General features: G+C 50.7%; 1 protein-coding gene across 1 annotated transcript in view; it reads right to left on the bottom strand.

Moving 5' to 3' along the window:
- The window catches only part of ITPK1 (inositol-tetrakisphosphate 1-kinase), a 179,510-nt gene extending 178,015 nt beyond the window's left edge, over positions 1-1,495 (bottom strand). The window contains exons 1-2 of the mRNA XM_054447431.2: positions 1,341-1,495; positions 643-879 (exon numbers count right to left, since the gene is read on the bottom strand). Of these exons, the coding sequence (XP_054303406.1) occupies positions 643-737 (95 nt within the window). The 5' untranslated portion in view covers positions 738-879; positions 1,341-1,495. The remainder of the gene's footprint in view (positions 1-642; positions 880-1,340) is intronic.
- Between the last annotated feature and the right edge of the window lie 21,886 nt (positions 1,496-23,381).

Below are 23,381 nucleotides of genomic sequence, written 5' to 3' on the forward strand. Positions count from 1 at the left end.
GAGGTACCCCGCTCCTCTGCCGATCGGTCCCCCTTCTCAGACAGGTGGCCCAGAATCACCACCCTGGCCAATTTGCAGGGCTGCTGCGAGGCTCTAATGAGACAGCAAATCACCACATACATGCCAAGAATTGCTACTCGCTTCAACTGGGCTTAACCTCATGATATGCAATGACAGCCTCAAGAGCCGAGCACACGCGGGGCACATAGTAGACGGTCCACAAACGTGGGTGCCCTTTCTTCACGAAAGGGAAGGGGACGAAGGAAGAAAAACACTCCGGTCCAAAAGTACCCTCAAGTCCTTACCCCACAGCGTGGATGCCCCGATTTCCCAGGTCCCTCCGCAACCTTCAGCAGCACTCCCACCGCGCCCTGGGCTCCTGGGGGCCTCCCCAGCCGGGTCACAGTGCACCGGAACGCCCCAGTCCGTGCCACCTCGTCCGCACCGGCCACCGCTTCCCTGGAACGCGGCCGGCGGCCGCCACCGCCACCTGGCTGCTCGGACTCAGTCTCCCCGCGCGCCGCTTCTTCCCGTTTGGCTCGGATCTCCCAAAACAACCAATGAGGCTGCACCGGGCTCGGGCCGGGGTTCACTGGGCTCGGGCCGGGGGTCCCCTGGCGCCGGCGCCGCGTCCCTCCTTACCTGCACAGCTCGGCGAAGGCCTGGAAATTCAGCTTCTTGATTTTCTTCTCGCTCAGCCAGTAGCCAACTCTCTTCCCTTTCAGAAAGGTCTGCATCTTCCTCCTCGGGCGGGGAGCCTGGGTCCGGAGGAAATCGCCCACAGGCCGAGTCTGGCGGCCGGCGCGCGCCGCGAGCGAGTGGGCACCTCCTCCCGGCGGCGGGGACGCGGAACGGGGATCGGAGCTGGGGCGCGCAGTCCTGCCGCGCGGGGCGGGGCGGGGCGCGGCGGGCGGCCGGGAGGAGGGAGCGGCGCTCAGCGCAGAAGGCCACTGGCTGGGCCAAGCTGCCACCGCCCACGCCCCCGCCGCTCGCGGGCTCGCCCGCCCGCCCACCGGCTCGCGAGCGCCGCGCCGCCCGGCCTGCCGGCCGGGGTTGGTGCACGGCTGAGCCTGAGTCTGAGTCGGAGCTGGGGCCAGGGCCCGCAGGAGGGGAAGCCGGGCCTCCGCAGACACCGCCCCCGCCCTGCCCGCCCTCCCGCCGCGCGGGCCCGAGCCACACGCCCTCAGGCGGCGGCAGAAGCGCGGCCTCCGAGCCCTTCCTCCCTCCTCCTCCCGCCCGGGTCCTCGCCCTCTGATATTCCGAGCCGGGCCGTAACCCCCGGGCGCGCTCGGATCCCGGCGGGGCGCACGCGGCCACCCGACCCGGCCCGAGGTCCTCACCAGCCGCCCCCTCCGCCACCACTTCCTCCTCGGCCTGGTCCCCGCGCGCTGCCCGCCGAGAAGGGCGGCGGCGAGCGCCCGCGCACTCGCCGCCCCTGCCCGCCGCCGCCCCGCGCTGGCCCGGCCGCACCGCTTGAGCCCGCGGCGGCGAGGAAGCGGCGGGGCGGCCGCCAGGGGGCAGCGCCGCCCGCAGCCTCTTAAAGGAGCCGCGCCGGCCCTAGCGGCTACCGGGCGCCTGTTTGTGTCCCCGGGTGCGGGGTGCGGGGCGCGGGGCGCGGGGCTGCCTGGGGGCGGCCGTGGCCCGGCGGTCTTGCTTCGGGAAGGGAGCTGCGGTGTGGGCGTGTTCCGCCTGCCCTTTGGGGGCGACCGAGCCGCTGAGTTTCGGAAACGTCTCTGTACCCCCAGCAGGGTTCAGCACCCCCAAGGCAATCCATTGCAACTGCGCCCGGACGGAGACCTTCCAGGAATTCGCCCCTTCCCTCGAGGAAGCGGACCCCGGCCCAGGATGGGGCCCCCGGGGGGGGGGGTGAACACCCAGGGGCCCTCCTAGGCGTAGGACGTGACCACCAGCTCTCACTCTAGGTCCCCTTCACGGAGGGGGGAAGGGGCGGGGACTGGAGGCGACAGCGACAACAGCGGCCGTCCCCGGAGACCCCTTCCTCAGGGGTGCGGGTCAGCGTCGGCGCCGGGGAGTCACTAAACCCCGCCTACCCTGCTCTGCCCTATGGGGCAGCCAAGGAGCTTTCCTGCCTCAATGGTCTCTGGGTTTGGGAAGGAGAAACGGACTTCTCTCCCCAGGCCCAGGCAGGAAAAATGGATTCCCGTGGAGGGAAGGCTCAGGAAAGTTTGAGAGGAGACACTGAAGCTGGCCTTGGAAATCAAGGAGATTTTGATGGAGCAGGGAAGGGGGAAGAGCTTGAATTGAAGCTGGCCAAGTTGCCAGCAGGTGACAAAGACTCCCCTTGACCACACTTGAGTCAGGCTCCTCCGAGACCTCTTTCTGACCAGGCCCCGACCCTGGGCTCTGTCCTTGGCCTTCTTAGTCCAGTTTTAGCCAGAATCCTGCTGTCAAGAATATCTCCACGCTTGGTATGTGATCACCCTGGCCGGCCTACATTAAGGAATTCCATCTCAAAAAAAAAAAAGAAAAAAAGAGACAAGGATCTCTCTATGCTGCCCAGGCTGGAGTGTAATGGTGCAGACATAGCTCACTGCAGCCTCGAACTCCCCTGCTAAACTGATCCTCCCACCTCAGCCTCCTGAGCAGCTGGGACTACACTGTGTTGCCCAGACACGTCTCGAACTCCTGGGCTCAAGCTGTCCTCCCACCTGGGCCTCCCAAAGTACTGGGATTGCAGGCGTGAGCCACCCCGCCTGGCTCCCTTGCCATCTTTAACGAGAATCTGGTTAATTTTTTTCTTTAACAAGGTAGAGAAAAAGGATGGGTGGAGAGTGGAAAAGGCGATGGGTGGGAAACAGGACTCCTCCAGGGAGCCAGCTAGGGATGGGCACTGCATGCCTTAGGCAAGGGTACTGCGATTTTCTTAGGCCATGGGAGCCTAGAAGGTAAGTGGTGACAGGTTCCAGGGTCAGCTCTGTGGCTTAGAATGCCTGGCTCCTGGGGGGACACGGAAAGCTGGATAAAGGGAAGATCATGGCAAGGACCCCAAGGCCAAGGCACAAGACGGATAAAAGAAGGCTAAGGGAGGCTGCGCACGGTGGCTTATGCCTGTAATCCCAGCACTTTGGGAGGCGGAGGCGGGCGGATCCGAGGTCAGGAGATTGAGATCATCCTGGCTAACAAGATGAAACCCCGTCTCTACTAAAAATACAAAAAAATAGCCGGGCGTGGTGGCGGGCGCCTGTAGTCCCAGCTACTCGGGAGGTTGAGGCAGGAGAATGGCGTGAACCCGGGAGGCAGTGCTGGCAGTGAACCAAGATTGCGCCGCTGCACTCTAGCCTGGGCAACAGAGCAAGACTCCGTCTCAAAAAAAAAAAAAAAAAAAAGAAGGCGGCGGCTAAGGGAGTAAAAACAAAGGGGATGGGGGCAGCAACAATAAACTTGATACTTGAAGTCAGCAGTAGGGATTACAGGCATCGACTTTAAAAGTCCTGCTGTTCTTAGGAACTGAAAGACCAGTTGAGGCTGGGTGGTTCACGAGGGTTCCTGGAATTCCCTCACTCCTTTGGCAAACACATGAGAGCCCGGTGTGTGGCAGAGGAAAATGGACACAAGCCATTGATTAGAAACGCGGGGTGAGGCTGGGCGCTGGGAGGCCGAGGCAGGCAGATCACCTGAGATCGGGAGTTCGAGGCCAGCCTGACCAACATGAAGAAACCCCGTCTCTACTAAAAATACAAAACTAGGTGGGCATGGTGGCGCATGCCTGTAATCCCAGCTACTTGGGAGGCTGAGACAGGAGAATCGCTTGAACCAGGGAGGCAGAGGTTGCAGTCAGCTGAGGTGGCACCATTGCACTCCAGCCTGGGCAGCAAGGGCAAAACTCCATCTCAAAAACAAAAAAAGAAAGAAAAACAGAAACGCGGGGTGAGAGCTGAGAGGGAAATGGGAAGGAAGATGGCAATCTGTCCCATTTTGCTGCATGACTGGGTACACTGTGGCACTGGATCTTGAAGGATGAGTAGGAAGGAGTTCAGTGGGGGAAGGAGGCAACATTCCAGGCAAAGGGGAAAACAGGTGCGAAGTTTCAGAGGGTGAAAAGGCAAGAACACCGTAAATAAGGGCACGGTAAGATGGAAATGGGCAGGAAGATGAGGCCTGAGCAATGGACCAGGGGAACTTGGGAGGGACACTGAAGACAGTGTGTGTGTGGTCACTTCCGAACAGGAGGTGGATGAAGTTCTTTTTTTTTTCTTAATATTATTTTATTTTATCTTATTTTATTTTTTCATTTTATTTTATTTTATTTTATTTTATTTTATTTTATTTTTTGAGATGGAGTCTGGCTGTGTCATCCAGGCTGGAGTCCAGTGCGCCTCCCAGGTTCAAGCGATTCTCCTGCCTTGACCTCCGGAGTAGTAGCTGGGACTATAGGCACATGTCACCACACCCGGCTAATTTTTGTGGTTTTTTTTTTTTTGTCTTGTTTTTTGTTTTTTGTGACGGAGTCTTGCTCTGTTGCCCAGGCTGAAGTGCAGTGGCGCAATCTCAGCTCACTGCAAGCTCCACCTCCCGGGTTCATGCCATTCTCCTGCCTCAGCCTCCTGAGTAGCTGGGACTACAGGCACCCGCCACCATGCCCAGCTAATTTTTTGTATTTTTAGTAGAGACAGGGTTTCACCGTGTTAGCCAGGCTGGTCTCAAACTCCTCACCTCGAGTGATCTGCCTGCCTTGACCTCCCAAATTGCTGGGATTACAGGCGCGAGCCACCATGCCTGGTCTGGATGAAGTTCTTTTGGTATCTTCATCTGTAAAGTGGGGATAAATGCCCCACCCAGAGCTGTTGAGAAGATTTAAAGGGCCAGCAGAGAACTTGCCTGGAGGACAAAGTATATACAAGGGCATGGCCTTCCTCAGGCTCACAGGAAGCCCCTTATTTAAGGCCCACCCCAGGGCCCTGCATCCTTCCCCTGATTACAGCCTCCCCCAAACCCTTCTTCCTTCTGGCCTTCTGAGTTGGAGCTAGGTAAGGCTCGTCCTCACTGGGACTTCCAAGGTGACCACAAATGTCCTCTGTCTCTAGCTCTCAACTCGACCACTCATTTGCTATGTGACGTTGTAGGCCACTTAGCCTATCGAGTCCTCAGATCCTCTATCCTACCTCATAAGGTAAACCTTGCTCCATGAAAGGAGTTGAAAATACAGCCAGATGAGGTGGTGCACACCTGTAGTACCAACTACTTGGGAGGCTGAGATGGGACGATCGCTTGAGCCCAGGAGTTCGAGGCTGTAGTGCACAATTATCATACCTATGAATAGCCTCCACACTCCAGCCTGGGCAACATAGCGAGACCTCATGTCTAATAAATAAAAATTTAAAAGACTGGGAATGGCGGCACACCTGTAGTCCCAGCTACTCAGGAGGCTGCAGCAGGAGGATTTCTTGAGCCCGGGAGTTTCAGGCCATCCTGGGCAATACTATGAGACCACATCTCAAATAAATAAATAAATAAACAAATAAATAAATAAACCTGCAACCCTCGTTTGCCTTCTTTGGGGTTAAAAAAATACAAAAAAGAGGGGGCTATGAGGTCTAAAATGTGTGGTATTATGGGGGCAGTGGCGGAATGGGGAAAGGGTAAGAGTAGTGATGTCTCCCTTTGGAACGGGGAGAACAGTCTTTAGCTTCACAAAGACCTGGCTTGGGGGTCCTACTTCAGCTCTTCTCAGCTTGGGCAAGTCACTTAAGTGCTGTCTCCGAGCTCCAAGTGGGAAAACTAAAGCTTAAAGGACTGTGGTGGCCGGGCGCAGTGGCTCACACCTATAATCCCAGCACTTTGGGAGGCCAAGGCAGGCGGATCACCTGAGATCAGGAGTTCGAGACCAGCCTGGCCAACATGGTGAAACCCCGTCTCTACTAAAACTACAAAAATTAGCCAGGTGTGGTGGCAGGCATCTGTACTCCCAGCTACTCAGGAGGCTGAGGCAGGAGAATTGCTTGAACCCGGGAGGCGGAGGTTGCAGTGAGTCAAGGTTGTGCCATTGCACCCCAGCCTGGCGGACAAGAGCGAGACTTCATCTCAAAAAAAAAAAAAAAAAAAAAAAAAAAGTTAAAGGATTGAGGTGAGGACCAGAACACAGTATGAGACTTGGTTCTTAGCAGGCCATCAGAAAAGGTGCCTGTTAATGTCTCATCCAAGGATTTTTCACTTGAGCCCCAGGTAAAGCCTACTACCCACCCCAGGGCTACAGGAACCCCTGCAACTGCCAGAAATGATGTGCATAATGGTCATAGCTTTCAACACACTCTCAAAAGGTCTGTGAACCACCCCAAAAGTTGAGTCACTGATTACTTCAACTTCCTTTTCCAATAAAGAAACGGGCCCAGAGAGAGAAGGGGATTTATTCAAAGTCACAGAGCAAGTAGGTGAGAAAGTAAGAACCAGGATCCTAGAGCCAAAGGTGTACACACACACACACACACACACACACACACACACACACACACAGCTCACCGTTCTTCTGGGGATCAGGAGGAGGAAGGAAGGGGCGGGTTCTAGGACTGGGACCCCTGCCTTGGGTGGAACAGGATCTTCCTGCTGCTCAGGTGGAACCAGGGTCCTCCCCACTTTTCTCTGAAATCCTGGGCCGATCATTCTACATGTTTATCTTTGTTTTAAGGTCTTGGTCATCCCACAGGGCACTCAAGGACTGGGACCATCATTCAGAGACATCCAGCCTTGACTAAGGGAGTGGGCCTTTTTGCCTACCCCACCCCTGCCCAATCAAACAGTGTTTGGATATGGGCTGATTCCAGGAATGGACATGACCTTGAGCCAAGTATTTATCTGATTCACTACTTGTCAGTTTCTTTCATTTCCAGGAAACCCATCAACTCTTCCCCACTTGACTGTTCTGAGCCAGAACTATCTAAATTGGATCTGATCAGTCTATAGTTACCCTCTCCCTCTAGGCTCCCAGCTTAAACGGCTTCCCACTGTACTTGGAATAAAGCCAAAACTCCTTGACAAGGACAAGGCCTCCTAGCTTCATCTCCCTCTCTATTCCCATCCCTCTCTGCCTGCTGTGCTGGCCTCTTTTAGTCCCTGTGCTCCCTAGGGCCTTTAGACATGTGATTCCTTTTTCTGGAATGTTCTTCCCTCTCTTTGCTTGTTAGCCCATTCACCAGTTCTCAGCTCAGGGGTCCCTTCCCTGCTGTTTCAGCCATCTAGCTCTCTGTAACTCCAGGGGTGGTGATGATTACATTTGGCTTTTCACACTGCTTGAGTGCTTGATTAATATTTGTCCCTACCACTAGACTGTAAGCCCCTTGAGGGCAGGGACTGAGTAATTTTCTGCTCAGCCCTGTATCCCATAGCATACAAGTAGGCTCACACCTGTAATCTCAGCACTTTGAGAGGCTGAGGTGGGAGGATCACTTGAGCCCAGGAACTCAAGACCAGCACTGGCAGTATAGCAAGACCCATTTCTATTAAAATTTATTTATTTATTTATTTAAGATGAAGTCTCATTCTGTCACCCAGGCTGGAGTGCAGTGGTGCAAACTTGGCTCACTGCAACCTCTGCCTCCCGGGTTCAAGCAATTCTCCTGCCTCAGCCTTCCAAGTTGCATGGGACTATAGGTGTGCGCTACCCACCCGAGTTTTCGCCATGTTGGCTAGGCTGGTCTGGAACTCCTGGCCTCAAGTGATCCGCCTACCTCTGCCTCCCAAAGTTCTGGGGGATTACAGGCATGAGCCACCGCGCCCTGCCAATTTTTTTTTTTAATTAGCCAGGTGTGGTAGCACATGACTGTAGCCCCTGCAACTCAGTAGGCAGAGGTGAGAGGATCACTTGAGCCCAGGGGGTTGAGGCTGCAGTGAGCCATGATCGCAATACTGCACTCCAAGCCTGGGTTACAGAGCAAGGCCCTGTCTTAAAAAAAATAAAAATAAAAATAAAAATAAACTAGATGATGCTAAGAATCTGGGTTCTCTCTGGATTCTAAATGAAGCCAAGCTGCCTCTAAGAGCCCTCTGCATGCAAGGATGCTCAGGAAATATCAACTGAATGCAGGCCAGGTAAGTTTCTCTAGGTGGTCTCAGACCTCTCAGGGGAGAGGGACAATGATTGACATGGAAGTTAAATTTGCTAGTGCAAGACACAGTGGCTGGGCGTGGTGGCTCATGCCTGTAATCCCAGCACTTTGGGAGGCCAACGTGGGCAGATCAATTGAGGCCAGGAGTTCAAGACCAGCCGGGCCAACATGGCGAAACCTGTCTCTACTAATAATACAAAAACTTGGCTGGGCACGGTGGCTCACTTGTAATCCCAGCACTTTGGAAGGCGGAGGAGGGCAGATCACCTGAGGTCAGGAGGCCTCGGCCTCCCAAAATGCTGGGATTATAGGCATGAGCCACTGCACCTGGCCATGACCATGTATTATCTGTGATTGATTAACTGTGTGACTGTGGCAGGCTAGTAAATCTGTCCAAACCTTAGTCTTATCATTCATTAAATAGCAGTGATCATCAGACCTAGTTCATAAGATTGTTAAAAAGTTTAAATGAAAAACAAATTTTAATAAAATGTTTAACAAGAAAAGGCTGGGTGCAGTGATTCACACCTGTAATCCCAACAATTTGAGAGTCTGAGGCGGAAGGATTGCTTGAGGCCAGGAGTTCAAGACCAGGCTAGGCAACAGAGTGAAACCCTGTCAAGAAAGAAAGAGAGAGAGAAAGGGAGAGGGACGTGGGGAGGGAACCTACATCAGCCTCCTGTGTAACTGGAATTACAGGCGTGCGCCACCATGCCCAGCTAATTTTGTGTGTTTAGTAGAGACAGGGTTTCACCATGTGGGCCAGGCTGGTCTTGAACTCCTGACCTCAAGAGATCCATCCACTTCAGCCTCTTAAAGTGCTGGGATTACAGGCATGAGCCACCATGCCCGGCTGACAAGGCCTTACTTTGTTGCCTGTTGGTCTCAAACTTGTGACTTCAAGTGATCCTCCTGTCTCAGATGCCCAAAGTGCTGAGATTACAGATATAAGCCACCATGCCTGGCCCTGAATCTTTTTTTTATATATACATTTTTATTTTATTTTTATTATTTATTTATTTGTTTATTTATTTTGGAGACAGAGTCTCGCTCTGTCACCCATGCTGGAGTGCAGTGGCACAATCTCAGCTCACTGCAACTTCCACCTCCCAGGCTCAAGCGATTCTCCTGCCTCAGACTCTGGAGTAGCTGGGATTACAGGTGCATGCCATAATGCCCAGCTAATTTTCATATTTTAGTAGAGATGGGGTTGCCCAGGCTGGTCTCGAACTCCTGACCTCAGGTGATCCATCTTCCTCAACCTCCCAAAGTGCTGGGATTACAGGCATGAGCCACCATGCCCAGACTATTTTATTATTATTTTTATTTTTATTTTTATTTGAAACTGAGTTGCACTCTGCTGCCCAGACTGGAATGCAGTGGCATGATCTTGGCTCACTGCAACCTCCACCTCCCAGATTCAAGTGATTCCCCTTCCTCAGCCCCCCAAGTCGCTGGGATTACAGGTGCTCACCACCACGCCTGGCTAATTGTTGTATTTTTAGTAGAGACAGGGTTTCTCCATGTTGATCAGGCTGATCTCGAATCCCTGACCTCAGGTGATCTGCCGCCTCAGCCTCCCAAAGTGCTGGGATTACAGGCGTGAGCTGCTGCGCCTGGCCACATTGTAATTTTTTTAAAATTAATTTTACTTTAAGTAATACAGATAGGTCTCATCATGTTGCCCAGGTTGGTCTTGAACCTCTGGGCTCAAGTGACTCTCCCACCTCAGCTTTCGAAAATGCTCGGATTATAGGCATGAACCACCACACCCAGCCTACATTTTTATTTTTATTTATTTAGTATTATTATTACTATTATTATTATTATTATTATTATTAGAGATGGGGTCTGCTATTTTGCCCAGGCTGGTCTAAAACTCCTGGGCTCAAGCAATCCTTTCACCTCAGTGTCCCAAGTAGCTGGGACCACAAGTATACACCATCATGCCTGGCCAGGTGATGTAATGTGGTGTGTATGGTAACTGGTAACTGCGTAGTATAATGCAGTGTGTATATGCGGTGTGTTTTTAACTTGCTATATTAGTTCATTTTCACACTGCTGATAAAGACATAACCAAAACTGGGAACAAAAAGAGGTTTAATTGGACTTACAGTTCCACATGGCTGGGGAGTCCTCAGAATCATGGCAGGAGGGCAAAGGCACTTCTTACGTGGTGGCAGCAAGAGAAAAATGAGGAAGAAGCAAAAGTGGAAACCGCGATAAACCCATCAAATGTTGTGAGACTTATTCACTCTCACGAGAATATCACAGGAAAGAATTGCCCCCGTGATTCGATTATCTCCGCCTGGGTCCCTCCCACAACACGTGGGAATTCTGGGAGATACAATTCAAGTTGAGATTTGGGTGGGGACACCACCAAACCATATCACTTGGGTTTTTAACCCAAGTGTAGGGGACTGGGCTCGGTGGCTCACACCCAGCACTTTGGGAGGCTGAGGCAGGCAGATCATCTGAGGGCGGGAGTTTGAGACCAGCCTGACCAACATGGAGAAACCCCATCTCTACTAAAAATTAGCCAGGCATGGTGGTGCATGTCTGTAATCTCAGTTACTCGGGAGGTGGAGGCAGGAGAATTGCTTGAACCCCTGAGGCGGAGGTTGCGGTGAGCCAAGATCGCACCATTGCATTCCAGCCTGGGCAACAAGAGCAAAACTCTGTCTCAAAAACAAAAAAAAAAGCCCCAAGTATAATACAATGTGTATGGTAGGCTGCTGCTAAGTAAAGAAAGTAAGGGACCACGCGCACATAGATGCGTTTGTGTGAATGGAGAACGTCTCAATCTGAAAAGATGCACAAGAAACCATTCATCTTTTAAAAATAACATTTGTTTTGTTTTGTTTTGAGACAGAGTTTTGCTCTTGTTGCCCAGGCTGGAGTGCAATGGTGTGATCTCGACTCACCACAACCTCGGCCTCCTGGATTCAAGCGATTCTCCTGCCTCAGCCTCCCAAGTAGCTGAGATTATAGGAATGTGCCACCACGACTGGCTAATTTTTGTATTTTTAGTAGAGATGAGGTTTCACCATATCAGCTAGGCTGGTCTCAAACACCTGATCTCAAGTGATCCACCTGCCTCAGCCTCCCAAAGTGCTAGGATAACAGGTGTGAGCCACTGCACCTGGCCTAGAAATTAGATCTAAAGTCTTGATTAGAGTCAAGTTAAAAGCTTTGGGCTGAAATACGTTATAGATGGTGTTATGTATGTCAGAAAATACAGAAGGTCTGGTTCTTCTAAGATTTTTACATATGTCCGCACCCGTGGAACCAAAGCCCAAATCAATATAGAGAACATTCCTAGCTCCCCAGCTACCTCTGGTGCCCTCTCCTTGATAATATCAATGCAATGCAATGACTATAGCAATGCAAGAATTGCCTAATACAAGACGTTTCCTCTGTATGTGTCCTTTGATTTGTCATCTCCCTTGCGTGGGGGCATACAAAACAAACTTCTTATATTAGGCAGTTCTTGCATTGCTATAAAGAAATACCAGAAGGCCAGGTGTGGCGGCTCATGCCTGTAATCCCAGCACTTTGGGAGTCTGACGCAGGTGGATCACGAGGTCAGGAGTTCGAGACCAGCCTGGCCAACATAGTGAAACCCTGTCTCAACTAAAAATACAAAAATTAGCCAGGTGCGGTGGCGGGTGCCTGTAGTCCCAGCTACTTGGGAGGCTGAGGCAGGAGAATTGCTTGAACCCAGGAGGCGGAGGTTGTGGTAAGCAGAGATCATGACACTGAACTCCAACTTGGGTGACAGAACGAGACTATGTCAAAAAAAAGAAAAGAAAAGAAAAGAAAGAAAGAAAAGAGAAATACCAGGGACTGTTTTTGTTTGTTTGTTTGTTTGTTTAGATGGAGTTTTGCTCTTGTTTCCCAGGCTGGAGTGCAATGGCATGATGTCAGCTCACCGCAACCTCCGCCTCCCGGGTTCAAGCGATTCTCCTGCCTCAGCCTCCCGAGTAGCTGGGATTATAGTTATGTGCCACCACACTTGGCTAATTTTGTATTTTTTAGTAGAGACAGGGTTTCTCCATGTTGATCAGGCTGGTCTTGAACTCCCAATCTCAGATGATCCACCCACCTCGGCCTCCCAAAGTGCTGGGATTACAGGCGTGAGTCACTGCGCCCAGCTGGCCCTGAGTAATTTATAAAGAAAAGAGGGCCAGGCGCAATGGCTCAGGCTTGTAATCCCAGCACTTTGGGGGGCCAAGGCGGGCAAATTACCTGAAGTCAGGAGTTAGAGACCAGCCTGGCCAACATGGTGAAACCCAGTCTCTACTAAAAATACAAAACTTAGCTGGGCTTGGTGGCAGGAGCCTGTAATCTCAACTACTCTGGAGGCTGAGGCAGGAGAGTTTCTTGAACCCGGGAGTCGGAGGTTGTGGTGAGCCGAGTCAGCACCACCGCACTCTAGCCTGGGTGACAGAGCAAGACTCTGTCTCAGAAAAAAAAAAAAAAGGTTTAATTGGCTCAGTGTTATTCAGGCTCCACAGTAAGCATAGTGCTGGCATCACTGGCCTTCTGGGGAGGCCTCAGAGAGCTCATACTCATGGCAAAAGGCAAAGCAGGAACTTGGGCATCACGTGGCAAAAGCAGGAGCAAGAGAGGTAGAGAGTAGAGTGGAGGTGCCATGCACTTCTTTTTTTTTTTTTTTGGAGACACAGTCTTACCCTATTACGCATACTGGAGTGCAGTGGCGCAATCTCGGCTCACTGCAACCTCCACCTCCCAGGTTGAAGCAATTCTCCTGCCTCAGCCTCCCGAGTAGCTGGGACTACAGGCATGTGCCACCATGCCCAGCTAATTTTTGTATTTTTAGCAAAGACGGGGTTTCACCATGTTGGCCAGGCTGGTCTCAAACTCCTGACTTCAAGTGATCCACCTGCCTCGGCCTCCCAGAGTGCTGGGATTACAGGCTTGAGCCACCGCACTCGGCCGCCATGCACTTTTAAAGGACCAGATCTCTCATGAAATCGAAATGAGAACTCACTTATCTGGTCCTTTAAAAGTGGATAGCCCCAGCCATTCATGAGGGATCCGTCCCCATGATCCAGACACCTTCCACCGGCCCCCACCTCCAACACTGGGGATTACATTTCAACATGAGATTTGGGCGGAGACAAATATCCAAACTACGTCACTTCTATTCTGACTTTTATCACACAGATGAGTTTTGCCTGTTTCCGTAATTCATACACACAGAATCTTACAATATGAACTCTTTCAGTCAGCATTATCTATGAGATACATTCACATTGTTGTGTGTATCACATTTAGCCCCCATTATTGACTGATTTCTTTGAATGAATCTGCCACGGTTTTATTGTTCGTTCCCTTGCTGATAGACCTCCTAATGGTTTTAACACCAATTGATACTCTTAACTAAATCCATGATTTCCGGCCGGGTGCGGTGGCTCACGCCTGTAATCCCATCACTTTGGCAGGCTGAGGCAGGCGGATCACGAGGTCAAGAGATCGAGGCCAGCCTGGCCAACATGCTGAAACCCCATCTCTACTAAAAGTACAAAAATTAGCTGGGCATGGTGGCACACGCCTGTAGTCCAGAGGTTGCAGTGAGCCGAGATCGCGCCACTGCAGCCCAGCCTGGCGACAAAGAGAGACTCCATCTCAAAAAAAATAATAAATAAATAAATAAATAAATCATGATTTCCTTGGAGGTGACAAAACTGATCAGACACTAAAGTCAGCTGTTATTCCTGAAAAAGTGGGATAGGAGAGATTTAAACTGACTTTGCAGGTCTGGTGGGAGGGAAGTGATTCTATTCAAGAGGTGCTCATTTAGTGTATACACAGCTACCCTGAATCTGGTTTCTAAAGAACTCTTAAATACCTGGCTTCATGGCTTTCTATAGCCACCCTGCAGGGAGGGGCATGCTCTCCCCATCTGCTGGAATGAGGGTCCTGATGGGTGAAGTGCCCCCTGGAAGTCACAGAGCAATGGCAGGGCGGGGCTTTCCCCCTCATATTGGGCTTTCCCCACCATCCTTCTTACTGTGAGGTCAAGGAGAGGAGTCTTCTCAAGACCTCCAGAGGAAAGAAGGAAGGAAATACTCAGAGAGCAAGGCAGTACCCTGGAGTTTTGAAATCTTGCTGGCTGTAGCAACATGCCCTTTGTACAGACTGATAAATGGAGGCAGACAGAGAAAGCCAGCAGCAGCCAGCCCCGCCTGCTGCCTGGGCAAGGCCAAGCCCCAAGATCACAGCCTCCTTGGGCAATGCTGGCTCTCTGCTCACACCACTGTTTCATGCCCAAAACCAAAGTGGTGAAAAAGCAGTGGCCAGGCCCAAGTGTGGGGTTTGTCTCCATGACACTCCCCTTCTATGACAGCTGTTCTCCTACCAAAGCCTGGGAAATGTTCCTCTCAAAGCCATTAGCTCCTTCCACGCCAAACATTTAGCGACATTCCTTTAGTCCTCTGTGGCACTTAGAAAACATAGCTATTGAGTAACTATATTAAGAAATGCCATCTACAGCCCATCCTTGGCCAGCCCCACAAGCCCCAGTGACGTCCACCCTCCAGGGTCATGGGGAAGGAGGCCCCTGGTGGCCTCTAGGGTCCTAAATTGCTTTTCCTGGCACAGTCCCACCCTCTGGGCTCTGCTAGACAGACTACTGCAATGGCACCTCATTTTACAAGAACCCTAGATTAAAAAAAAAAAACCACACACACACACCAAAAGTTCACAGCACACGTGTCTCAGCAGTCAATGCTTCACCAGCCCCCTCCTGGGTCTAAAACAGGATTCCATCTACAGTCCTGTGTCTCAAACACTGCTTTCAAACTCCTGTCAATTGTAGAAAGGGAAGCATCACACCCACCACCAAGAATTGCACTTCTCCAACTTCAGTGAACACGAGAATCGCCTGGGAATTTTATTTATTTATTTATTTATTTATTTTTGAGATAAGGTCTTGCTCTGTCACCCAGGCTGGAGTGCAGTGGCATGATCATGGTTCACTGCAGCCCCAACCTCCCGGCTTCAAGTGATCCTCCTGCCTCAGCCTCCCAAGCAGCTAGGACCATACCCGGCTATTTTTTTTTCATTTTTTTTTGTACAGATGGGGTCCACTATGTTGCTCAGGCTGGCCTTGAACTTGTGGGCTCAAGCAATCCTCCTGCCTCTGCCTCCCAAAGTGCTGAGATTACAGGTGTGAGCCACGGTACCCGGCCAGGGAATCTTGTTAACATGCATATTCTGATTCAGTGGGTCTGGGGCGGGGCCTGAGACTCTGCATGTCTAGCAGGTGATGCTGATGCCTTGGGTTCACTGGTCACTCTGAGCAGAAGATACTAAAAATGAGAACAAAACACAAGTTCCAGAGTTCCCTGGCTGCGTATTAGAATCACTGAGGAGCTTTAAAAACAGACACCCCTGTCTGGATCCCACCTCAGACCAACTGAATCAGAATTATTGGGGGAGGGCCGGGCACAGGGGCTCACGCCTGTAATCCCAAGACTTTGGGAGGCTGAGGTGCGAATTGCCTGAGGTCAGGAGTTCGAGACCAGCCTGACCAATATGGTGAAACCCTGTCTCTGCTAAAAATACAAAAATTAGCTGGGCGTGGTAGTGTAGTCCCAGCTACGCAGGAGGCTGAAACAGGAGAATTGCTTGAGCCCTAGAGGCAGAGGTTGCAGTGAGCTGAGATTGTACCACTGCATTCCAGCCTGGGTGACAGAGCGAGACTTGGTCTCAAAAAAAGAAAAAAAAAAGGAATTATTAGGGAAGAAGGGGCTTGGAGGGAAAGTTGGACCCCCAAAATAAACATGAGCTGCACCTCACATGTGCCAGTGATAATGATATGCAGTGAAATGACGCAAACCCTCTGCATCCAAGATTAGCATTAGGAAATGCAAAAGACAAGTCTGCCCCGAAGTGTTTAGGTGCCCATGGAGATTGAGAACTATTGCACTACACCAAAATATGGGAGAAATAAAGCATAAAATTTTCATCATCATTTATAATCAGGTTCTCAATATTCTCACTCTCTCTCTTTCTCTTTCTCTCTCTCTCTCTCTCTCTCTCTCTATATATATGTTTTTTCTTTTTTTTGAGACAGAGTCTTGCCCTGTGGCCTGGATTCAAGCAATTCTCCTGCCTCAGCTACCCAAGCAGCTGAGATTACAGGCGCCTGCCAACACACCTGACTAATTTTTGTATTTTTAGTAGAGATGGGGTTTCACCATGTTGGTCGGGCTGGTCTCAAACTCCTGACCTCAAGTGATCCGCCTGCCTCAGCCTCCCAAAGTGCTGGGATTACAGGTGTAAGCCTTGGCACCCAGCCATATATATATATATATATATATATATATATATATATATATTTTTTTTTTTTTTTTTTTTTTTCTGGGACAGAGTCTTTTTCTGTTGCCCAGGCTAAAGTGCAGTGGTACAATCACTGCAGCCTCAACCTCCCAGACTTACATGAGCCTCCCACCTCCCACCTCAGCTTCTGGAGTAGCTGAGACCACAAGTTTGCACCACCATGCCTGCCTAATTTTTTTTTTTTTTGAGATGGAGTCTTGCTCTGTCACCCATGCTGGAGAACAATGACACAATCTCGACTCACTGCAACCTCCGCCTCCCGGGTTCAAGCAATTCTCCTGCCTCAGCCTCCAGAGTAGCTGGGATTACAGGCACTTGCCACCACGCCCAGCTAATTTTTTGTTTGTATTTTTAGTAGAGACATGGTTTCACCATGTTGATCAGGCTAGTCTTGAACTCCTGACCTCAGGTGGCCCACCCACCTCAGCTTCCCAAATTGCTGGGATTACAGGCATGAGCCACCTCGCCCAGCTGTTTTTTTTTTATTTTTTGTAGAGATGGGGTCTTACCATGTTGCCCAGGCTGATCTCAAACTCCTGGGCTCAAGCAATCCTTCCATCTCGGCCTCCCACAGCACTGAGATTACAGGTATGAGCCACCACTCCCGGTCTGTTTTTTTGTTTTGTTTTGTTTTGAGACAATGTCTCTCTATTGTCAAGGCTAGAGTGCAGTGGCACAATCATAGCTCACTGCAGCTTTCAACTCCTGGGCTCAAGCCATCCTCCCGACTCAGCCTCCTAAGTAGCTGGGACTACAGGTGTGTACCACCACACGGCTAATTTTTTAATATTTTTGTAGAGACAGGATCTCACTATGTTGCCCAGGTTGGTTAGGGCAACTCCTTGAACTCCTGGCCTCTAGTGATCCTCCTGCCTCAGCTTCCCAAGTAGTTGAGATTACAGGTAGCTATTATTTATTTACTTATTTATTTTGAGACGGAGTCTCTGCCGCCCAGGCTGGAATGCAGTGGTGTGATCTCGACTCACTACAACCTCTGCCTCCCCGGTTCAAGCAATTCTCCTGCCTCAGCCTCCTGAGTAGCTGGGATTACAGGCATGCACCATCTCACCAGGCTAATGTTTGTATTTTTGTAGAGGCGGGGTTTCACCATGTTGGCCAGGCTGGTCTTGAACTCCTGACCTCAGGTGATCTGCCTGCCTCGGCCTCCCAAAGTGCTGGGATTACAGGCATGAGCCACCGCGCCCGGCCAGGTAGCTATTATTTTTTTTTAACTGTAAAGAATATTGAACTTTGAGAGGCCTAGGCAGGAGGATCACTTGAGGCCAATCTCAAGACCAGTCTGAGCAACATAGCAAGACCTGTCTCAAAATAATAATAATAATAATAGCTACCGTGCGTGCACTTATAAGGTTTCGACATGGTGCAGACAGCATCACATACAGTCCTCATAACAGCGCCATCTGTCTGCCAGTTATTTCCTACCACTTCCCAGCTGAGAAAACTGAAGGGCTGAGAGGGTTAGGCACTCTTCCAAGGTCACAGTCAGTGAATGTTGAGGCCAGAGCTGAACGCAGGGCCAGCTGAAACCACAGCCCATGGGTTCAGCAACCTACAGTCAGACCAAACCCTACTCATCACGCTTTTGTTTTTTTGGTGTGTCTTTGTTTGTTTTTTTGATACGGGGGCTTGGGTGGGGAAGAGGAGAGAGAAGCAACCACCCATTTTTACACAGCCCTTGAGCTAAGAATGGTTTTAATATCTTTAAGTAGTTAGGGGAAAAAAAATCAAAAGGGCCTGGCGCTGTGGCTCACACCTATAATCCCAGCACTTCGGGAGTTCGAGGCAGGTGGATCACTTGAGCTCAGGGGCCTGGCCAACATGGCAAAACCTCATCTCTACTGAAAATTCAAAAATTAGGCCAGGCGCAGTGGCTCACGCCTGTAATCCCTGCACTTTGGGAGGCCGGCGTGCGTAGATCATGATGTTAGGAGTTCAGGACAAGCCTGGCCAAGATGGTGAAACCCCGTCTCTACTAAAACTACAAAAATTAGCCAGGCGCGGTGGCAGGCACCTGTAATCTCAGCTACCCAGGAGGCTGAGGCAGGAGAATCGCTTGAACCCGGCGGACGGAGCTTGCAGTGAGCTGAGATCGCGCCACTGCACTCCAGCCTGGGCCACAGAGTGAGACTCTGTCTCAAAAAAATAAAATAAAATAAAATACAAAAATTAGCTGTGCGTGGTGGCGTGCACCTGTAATCCCAGCTACTCAGGAAGCTAAGGCAGGAGAATCGCTTGAACCTGGGAGGCAGAGGTTGCAGTGAGCCAAGATCGTGCCACTGCACTCCAGCCCAGGGGACAGAGCAAGACAATGTCCCGAAAGAAGATAATAGTTCATGACAAGTAAAAATGATAGGAAATTCAGATTTCAACATCCATGAATCAAGTTGTGTTGGAACACAGCCACACCCATTCCTTTAAATCTTGCCCGTGGCTCCTTTCCTGCAGCAAAGGCAGAGCTGAATAGTTGCGACAGAGACCGTACAGCCTGTAAAGCCTAAAATACTTATATCTGGCCCTTGCCAGAAAAGGTTTGCTGAACCCTGCTCGAAATGGTTTCACTGTTTATAAATTCTCCGCTTTTCTTTTTTTTACACTCAAATGATTATTCTTCTTACCCCAACGCTCTGCTAAATTTGAACATGTATGTAGTTGCTTTTATAGGGTTGGTTAACATAAACCAATTGATTGCTTCGCTAAGACTTTTTTTTTTTTTTTTTTTATGAGAAGGAGTCTAGCTCTGTCCCCCAGGCTGGAGTGCAGTGGCGCAATCTCGGCTCACTGCAAGCTCCGCCTCCCGGGTTCACGCCATTCTCCAGCCTCAGCCTCCCGAGTAGCTGGGACTACAGGCACCCGCCACCAAGCCTGGCTAATGTTTTTGTATTTTTAGTAGAGACGGGCTTTCACCAGGTTGGCCAGGATTGTCTCGAACTCCTGACCTCGTGATCCGCCCGCCTCGGCCTCCCAAAGTGCTGGGATTACAGGCTTGAGCCACTGCACCCGGCCGACTTTTTTTTTTTTTAAACTATAGTTTTGTTTTGTTTTGTTTGATACAAAGTCTCACTCTGTTGTCCAGGCTGCAGTGCAGTGGCACAATCTCAACTCACTGCAACCTCCACCTCCTGGGTTCAAGTGATTCTCTTGCCTCAGTCTCCTGAGTAGCTGGGATTACAATTACAGGCGTGCACCACCACGCCTGGTTAAGCTTGTCCAAGATTTCTTGTACCGGTAGATGGATTCAAATCTATGGATGCAAACCTATTGAGCATTCGGGTGTGTGAAGCCATAAAGACATTTACAACAGAAGGAGGTCTTAGAGGCTTAGTTTTCTCACACGTGTAGCCACTGCTAGTTTTCCTTCCTGGAGTCTGGGCCAGGCCTGAAAAAGGCAAACTAAGAAAATCAAAATGACAAACTGAAGACAGTGAGGTAGCACCTCCCCCAAGTTATTCCATGTGTTTATAGCATAGATTAAGCATTTATTTAGCAAACATCTGTTAAGGCCAATTACACACTCTGCAGAGTCAGAGAGGAAAGCGGCAGCTAGGTGTGTGGGTTCATACCTGAAGTCTCAGCTACTTGAGATGGCAGTGATGCCATCATAGCTCACCTCAGCCTCATCTGACTAATTTTTGTATTTTTTTGTAGAGACAGGGTCTTATTTTGCTGCTCAGACTAGTCTGGAACTCCTGACCTCAAGAGATCCCCTCTGCCTCAGTCTCCCAAAGTGCTGGGATTAGAGGTATGATCCACTGTGCCCAGCCAACAAAGAATAATTTTTATAGTATGTCCCAAATGGGCTGTGGGATATACTTTTTTAAATTATTATTTTTATTATTTTTTTTTAGCAATGTCACTCAGGCTGGAGTGCAGTGGTATGGTCATAACTGCCACCCCAGCCATCCAGGCTCAAGTGATTCTGCCACCTCAGCCTCCTGAGTGGCTGAGACCACAGGCAGGCGCTACCATGCTCGGCTAACTTTTTATATTTTTTGTAGAGACAAAGTCTTGCCCTGTTGCCCAGACTGGTCTCAAACTCTTGGGCTCAAACGTTCCTCCCACCTCAGCCTCCCAAAGTACTGGGATTACAGGTGTGCACCACCATGCCTAGCCTATTTTTTAAAAATAGTCACTTTTTATGGGAGATTACAGTTTAACTGGGCCTTCTGTATTTTATCTGGCGACATTACCCATGAAGAGCACTGTCCAAATTTGAAGCCACCTCAATGTGAATGTGACTTTTATCTGCACCTGTAGTCTGTTTCTCCTTCTGTTCTCCTGGGAGCGGGACTATTCATGTTGATTGGGTGCCAAGGGTACCAACCCGATGCCATATTAGGAAAGCTGGGCATGGCCTCCAGGAGCTGGTTTGTTTGTTTTGTTGGGTAAAGATTTTGCCTGCTTACATTAGTGGGTAAAGGTTTGTTTTCTTTTGAGAGAGCCAGAAATATCCAGGCAGGCCTGGCCCCAGCAGGGTTGGTGGAATAGATCACAGCAGCTTCCTCCATGTCGTGCCTAGGAAAGCCCGCGAAGGATTTTTAAGGTCTAGTGGGAAGAGGAGGGAAAGGCATCTTGGTCTTTTGTGTGTGCATATGTGGAAGGGGCATAGGTTATATGCAAATAGCATCTTCATGTTGGAAAGCCTGGCTTGAAGCTTCTGGACAACTTTCCCGACATGCCTCTACTCACCCCAGCACTCTCTCCTCCACCATGACCCCCCATTCTGTATCCATACCCCTGGCTTACAGAAGGTTCTTCCTCCCTTTGTGCCTAGCCTTCGATTCCATCGGGGTGGCATCAGATCTTTTTATCTCCTAACCTAAGACAGAGGCCGCCCTGAGGAGTGTGAACATTGACCTCCATCCCTGTCTCTGGCTGTTGTTCAGGAGTGCCCGTTCATGTCAGGACATGTGGAAAACCGGCAAATTCTCCTCCCTCGGAAGGTCCTTCTCACCCACCCACCCACTGGTCCTCTCTCTCCAGGCTGGAACAGCCCCCTGTCCCTCCAGTGGAAGCCCCTCCCCCATGTGGAGGTTGTCCTCGGGGCCTTCTCCAGGCTATCCTGGGCACGCCTGGCCCCCTGGCTGGCTCAGAGCAGAGCTGAATTCCCTCCTGAGGTGGTAGACAGCAGTCCATGCAGCCTTGGGTCCAGTTTGTCTTTTTGGCTGGTTCTTCCTTTTTTTTTTCTTTTTTTTGAGACAGAGTCTTGCTCTATCACCCAGGCTAGAGTGCAGTGGCATGATCTCAGCTCACTGCAAGCTTCGCCTCCTGGATTCAAGACATCCTCCCACCTCGGCCTCCCGAGTAGCTGGGATTACAGGCACGCACCGTCACACCCCGGTAACTTTTGTATTTTTAGTAGAGATGGGGTTTCACCATGTTGGCCAGGCTGGTCTCAAACTCCTAACCTCAGGTGATCCGCCCGCCTCAGCCTCCCAAAGTGCTGGAATTACAGGCGTGAGCCACCGCGCCCAGCCTTGGCTGGTTCTTCCTTACTCACTTGGTCGATGAGGAAGCTAGGAAGCTGAGGTTAAGGGGACGCCCAAAGTCACACAGCCAGCCAGTGGCCGACTTAATACCTTGAACCCAGGTCTTCTGGCTCCTAGACTAGACTTCTCTTGACTGTAACACACTGATCTGCCCGAAGTGCGTCCAGAGGGGTATATAGCCCGGTGGTTCTGCGCATGGACAGCAAGGGCCTGATATTCAAAACCCAGGCCTTGCGCTCAGTGGGTGTGACATTGATAAAGTCGTCCAGCCTCTCTATTGAGCCTCAGTTTCCTTATTTGTCAAGTGAGGATAATGACAGCGCTTAACCAAACGGAGTTCCTGGAGGATCGAATGAGAGGACGCTTATGCAGTACTGGTGCAGTGCCTGGCTGGCAGGAACGATTGTCAGTGTAAAATCAAACCAATGTGAGCCCAGGCACGGTGGCTCACACCTGTACTCTCAGCACTTTGGGAGGCTGAGGTGGGCAGATCACTTGAGGTCAGGAGTTTGAGACCAACCTCGCCAACATGGTGAACACCCTGTCTCTACTAAAAATACAAAAATTAGCCAGGCATGGTGGTGCACACCTGTAATCCCAGCTACTTGAGAGGCTGAGGAAGGAGAATTGCTTGAACCTGGGAGGTGGAGGTTGCAGTGAGCCAAGATCATGGTGGGACAACAGAGTGAGACTCCATCTCAACAAAACAAAACAAAACAAAAACACAATGTGAGCAAAGAAAGGGATTCAAAAATCTCTATGTTGTCCAAAATCGGGAGTTGGATTTAAAAGCGACTGAAGGTAGGTCACTTTGAGTAATCTCAGCTACTCAGGAGGCTGAGGCAGGAGAATCACTTGAACCCAGGAGGCAGAGGTTGCAGTGAGCCCAGATCGTGCCACTGCACTCCAGCCTGGGCGACAGAGCAAGACTCCGTCTCAAAAAAAAAAAAAAAAAAAGAAAAAAGAAAAAGAAAAAGAAATGATTCCAAACACTCTTTTTAACGTAGAGTTCTAAGGATGGAAATTAGGGAGGGCTTGGATACCACTCATTTATCTACTCCCCCTTGGCGAGCCCAGTCATTGCCAGGCGCTGTTGTAGGCTTTGGGGGTACACCAGCGGAAGAAACAAAACCTTGGCCAGGCACAGTGGCTCACGCCTGTAATCCCAGGACTTTGGGAGGCCGAGGCAGGAGGGTCACTGGAGCCCGGGAGTTCAAGACCAACCTGGGAACATAGTAAGACCCTGTTTCTAAAATATATACATATACATATGTGCTTCTACGGCGCCCCGCCCCTGAGCCTGGCGCCCCGCCCCTGAGCCGACTGCCCAGCCCCTGGTGCGGTGCCTGGCGCGGGGAATGTCCCGGGTGGAACTGGCGGAGTCGCAAGCTCTACTCCACCCGACACGGCTGTGTGTTCTGGGCCTGGCTCGCGGCCAACCGAG

The sequence above is a fragment of the Pongo pygmaeus genome, chromosome 15, assembly GCF_028885625.2.
Source record: "Pongo pygmaeus isolate AG05252 chromosome 15, NHGRI_mPonPyg2-v2.0_pri, whole genome shotgun sequence".
Classification (NCBI taxonomy): Eukaryota; Metazoa; Chordata; class Mammalia; order Primates; family Hominidae; genus Pongo; species Pongo pygmaeus.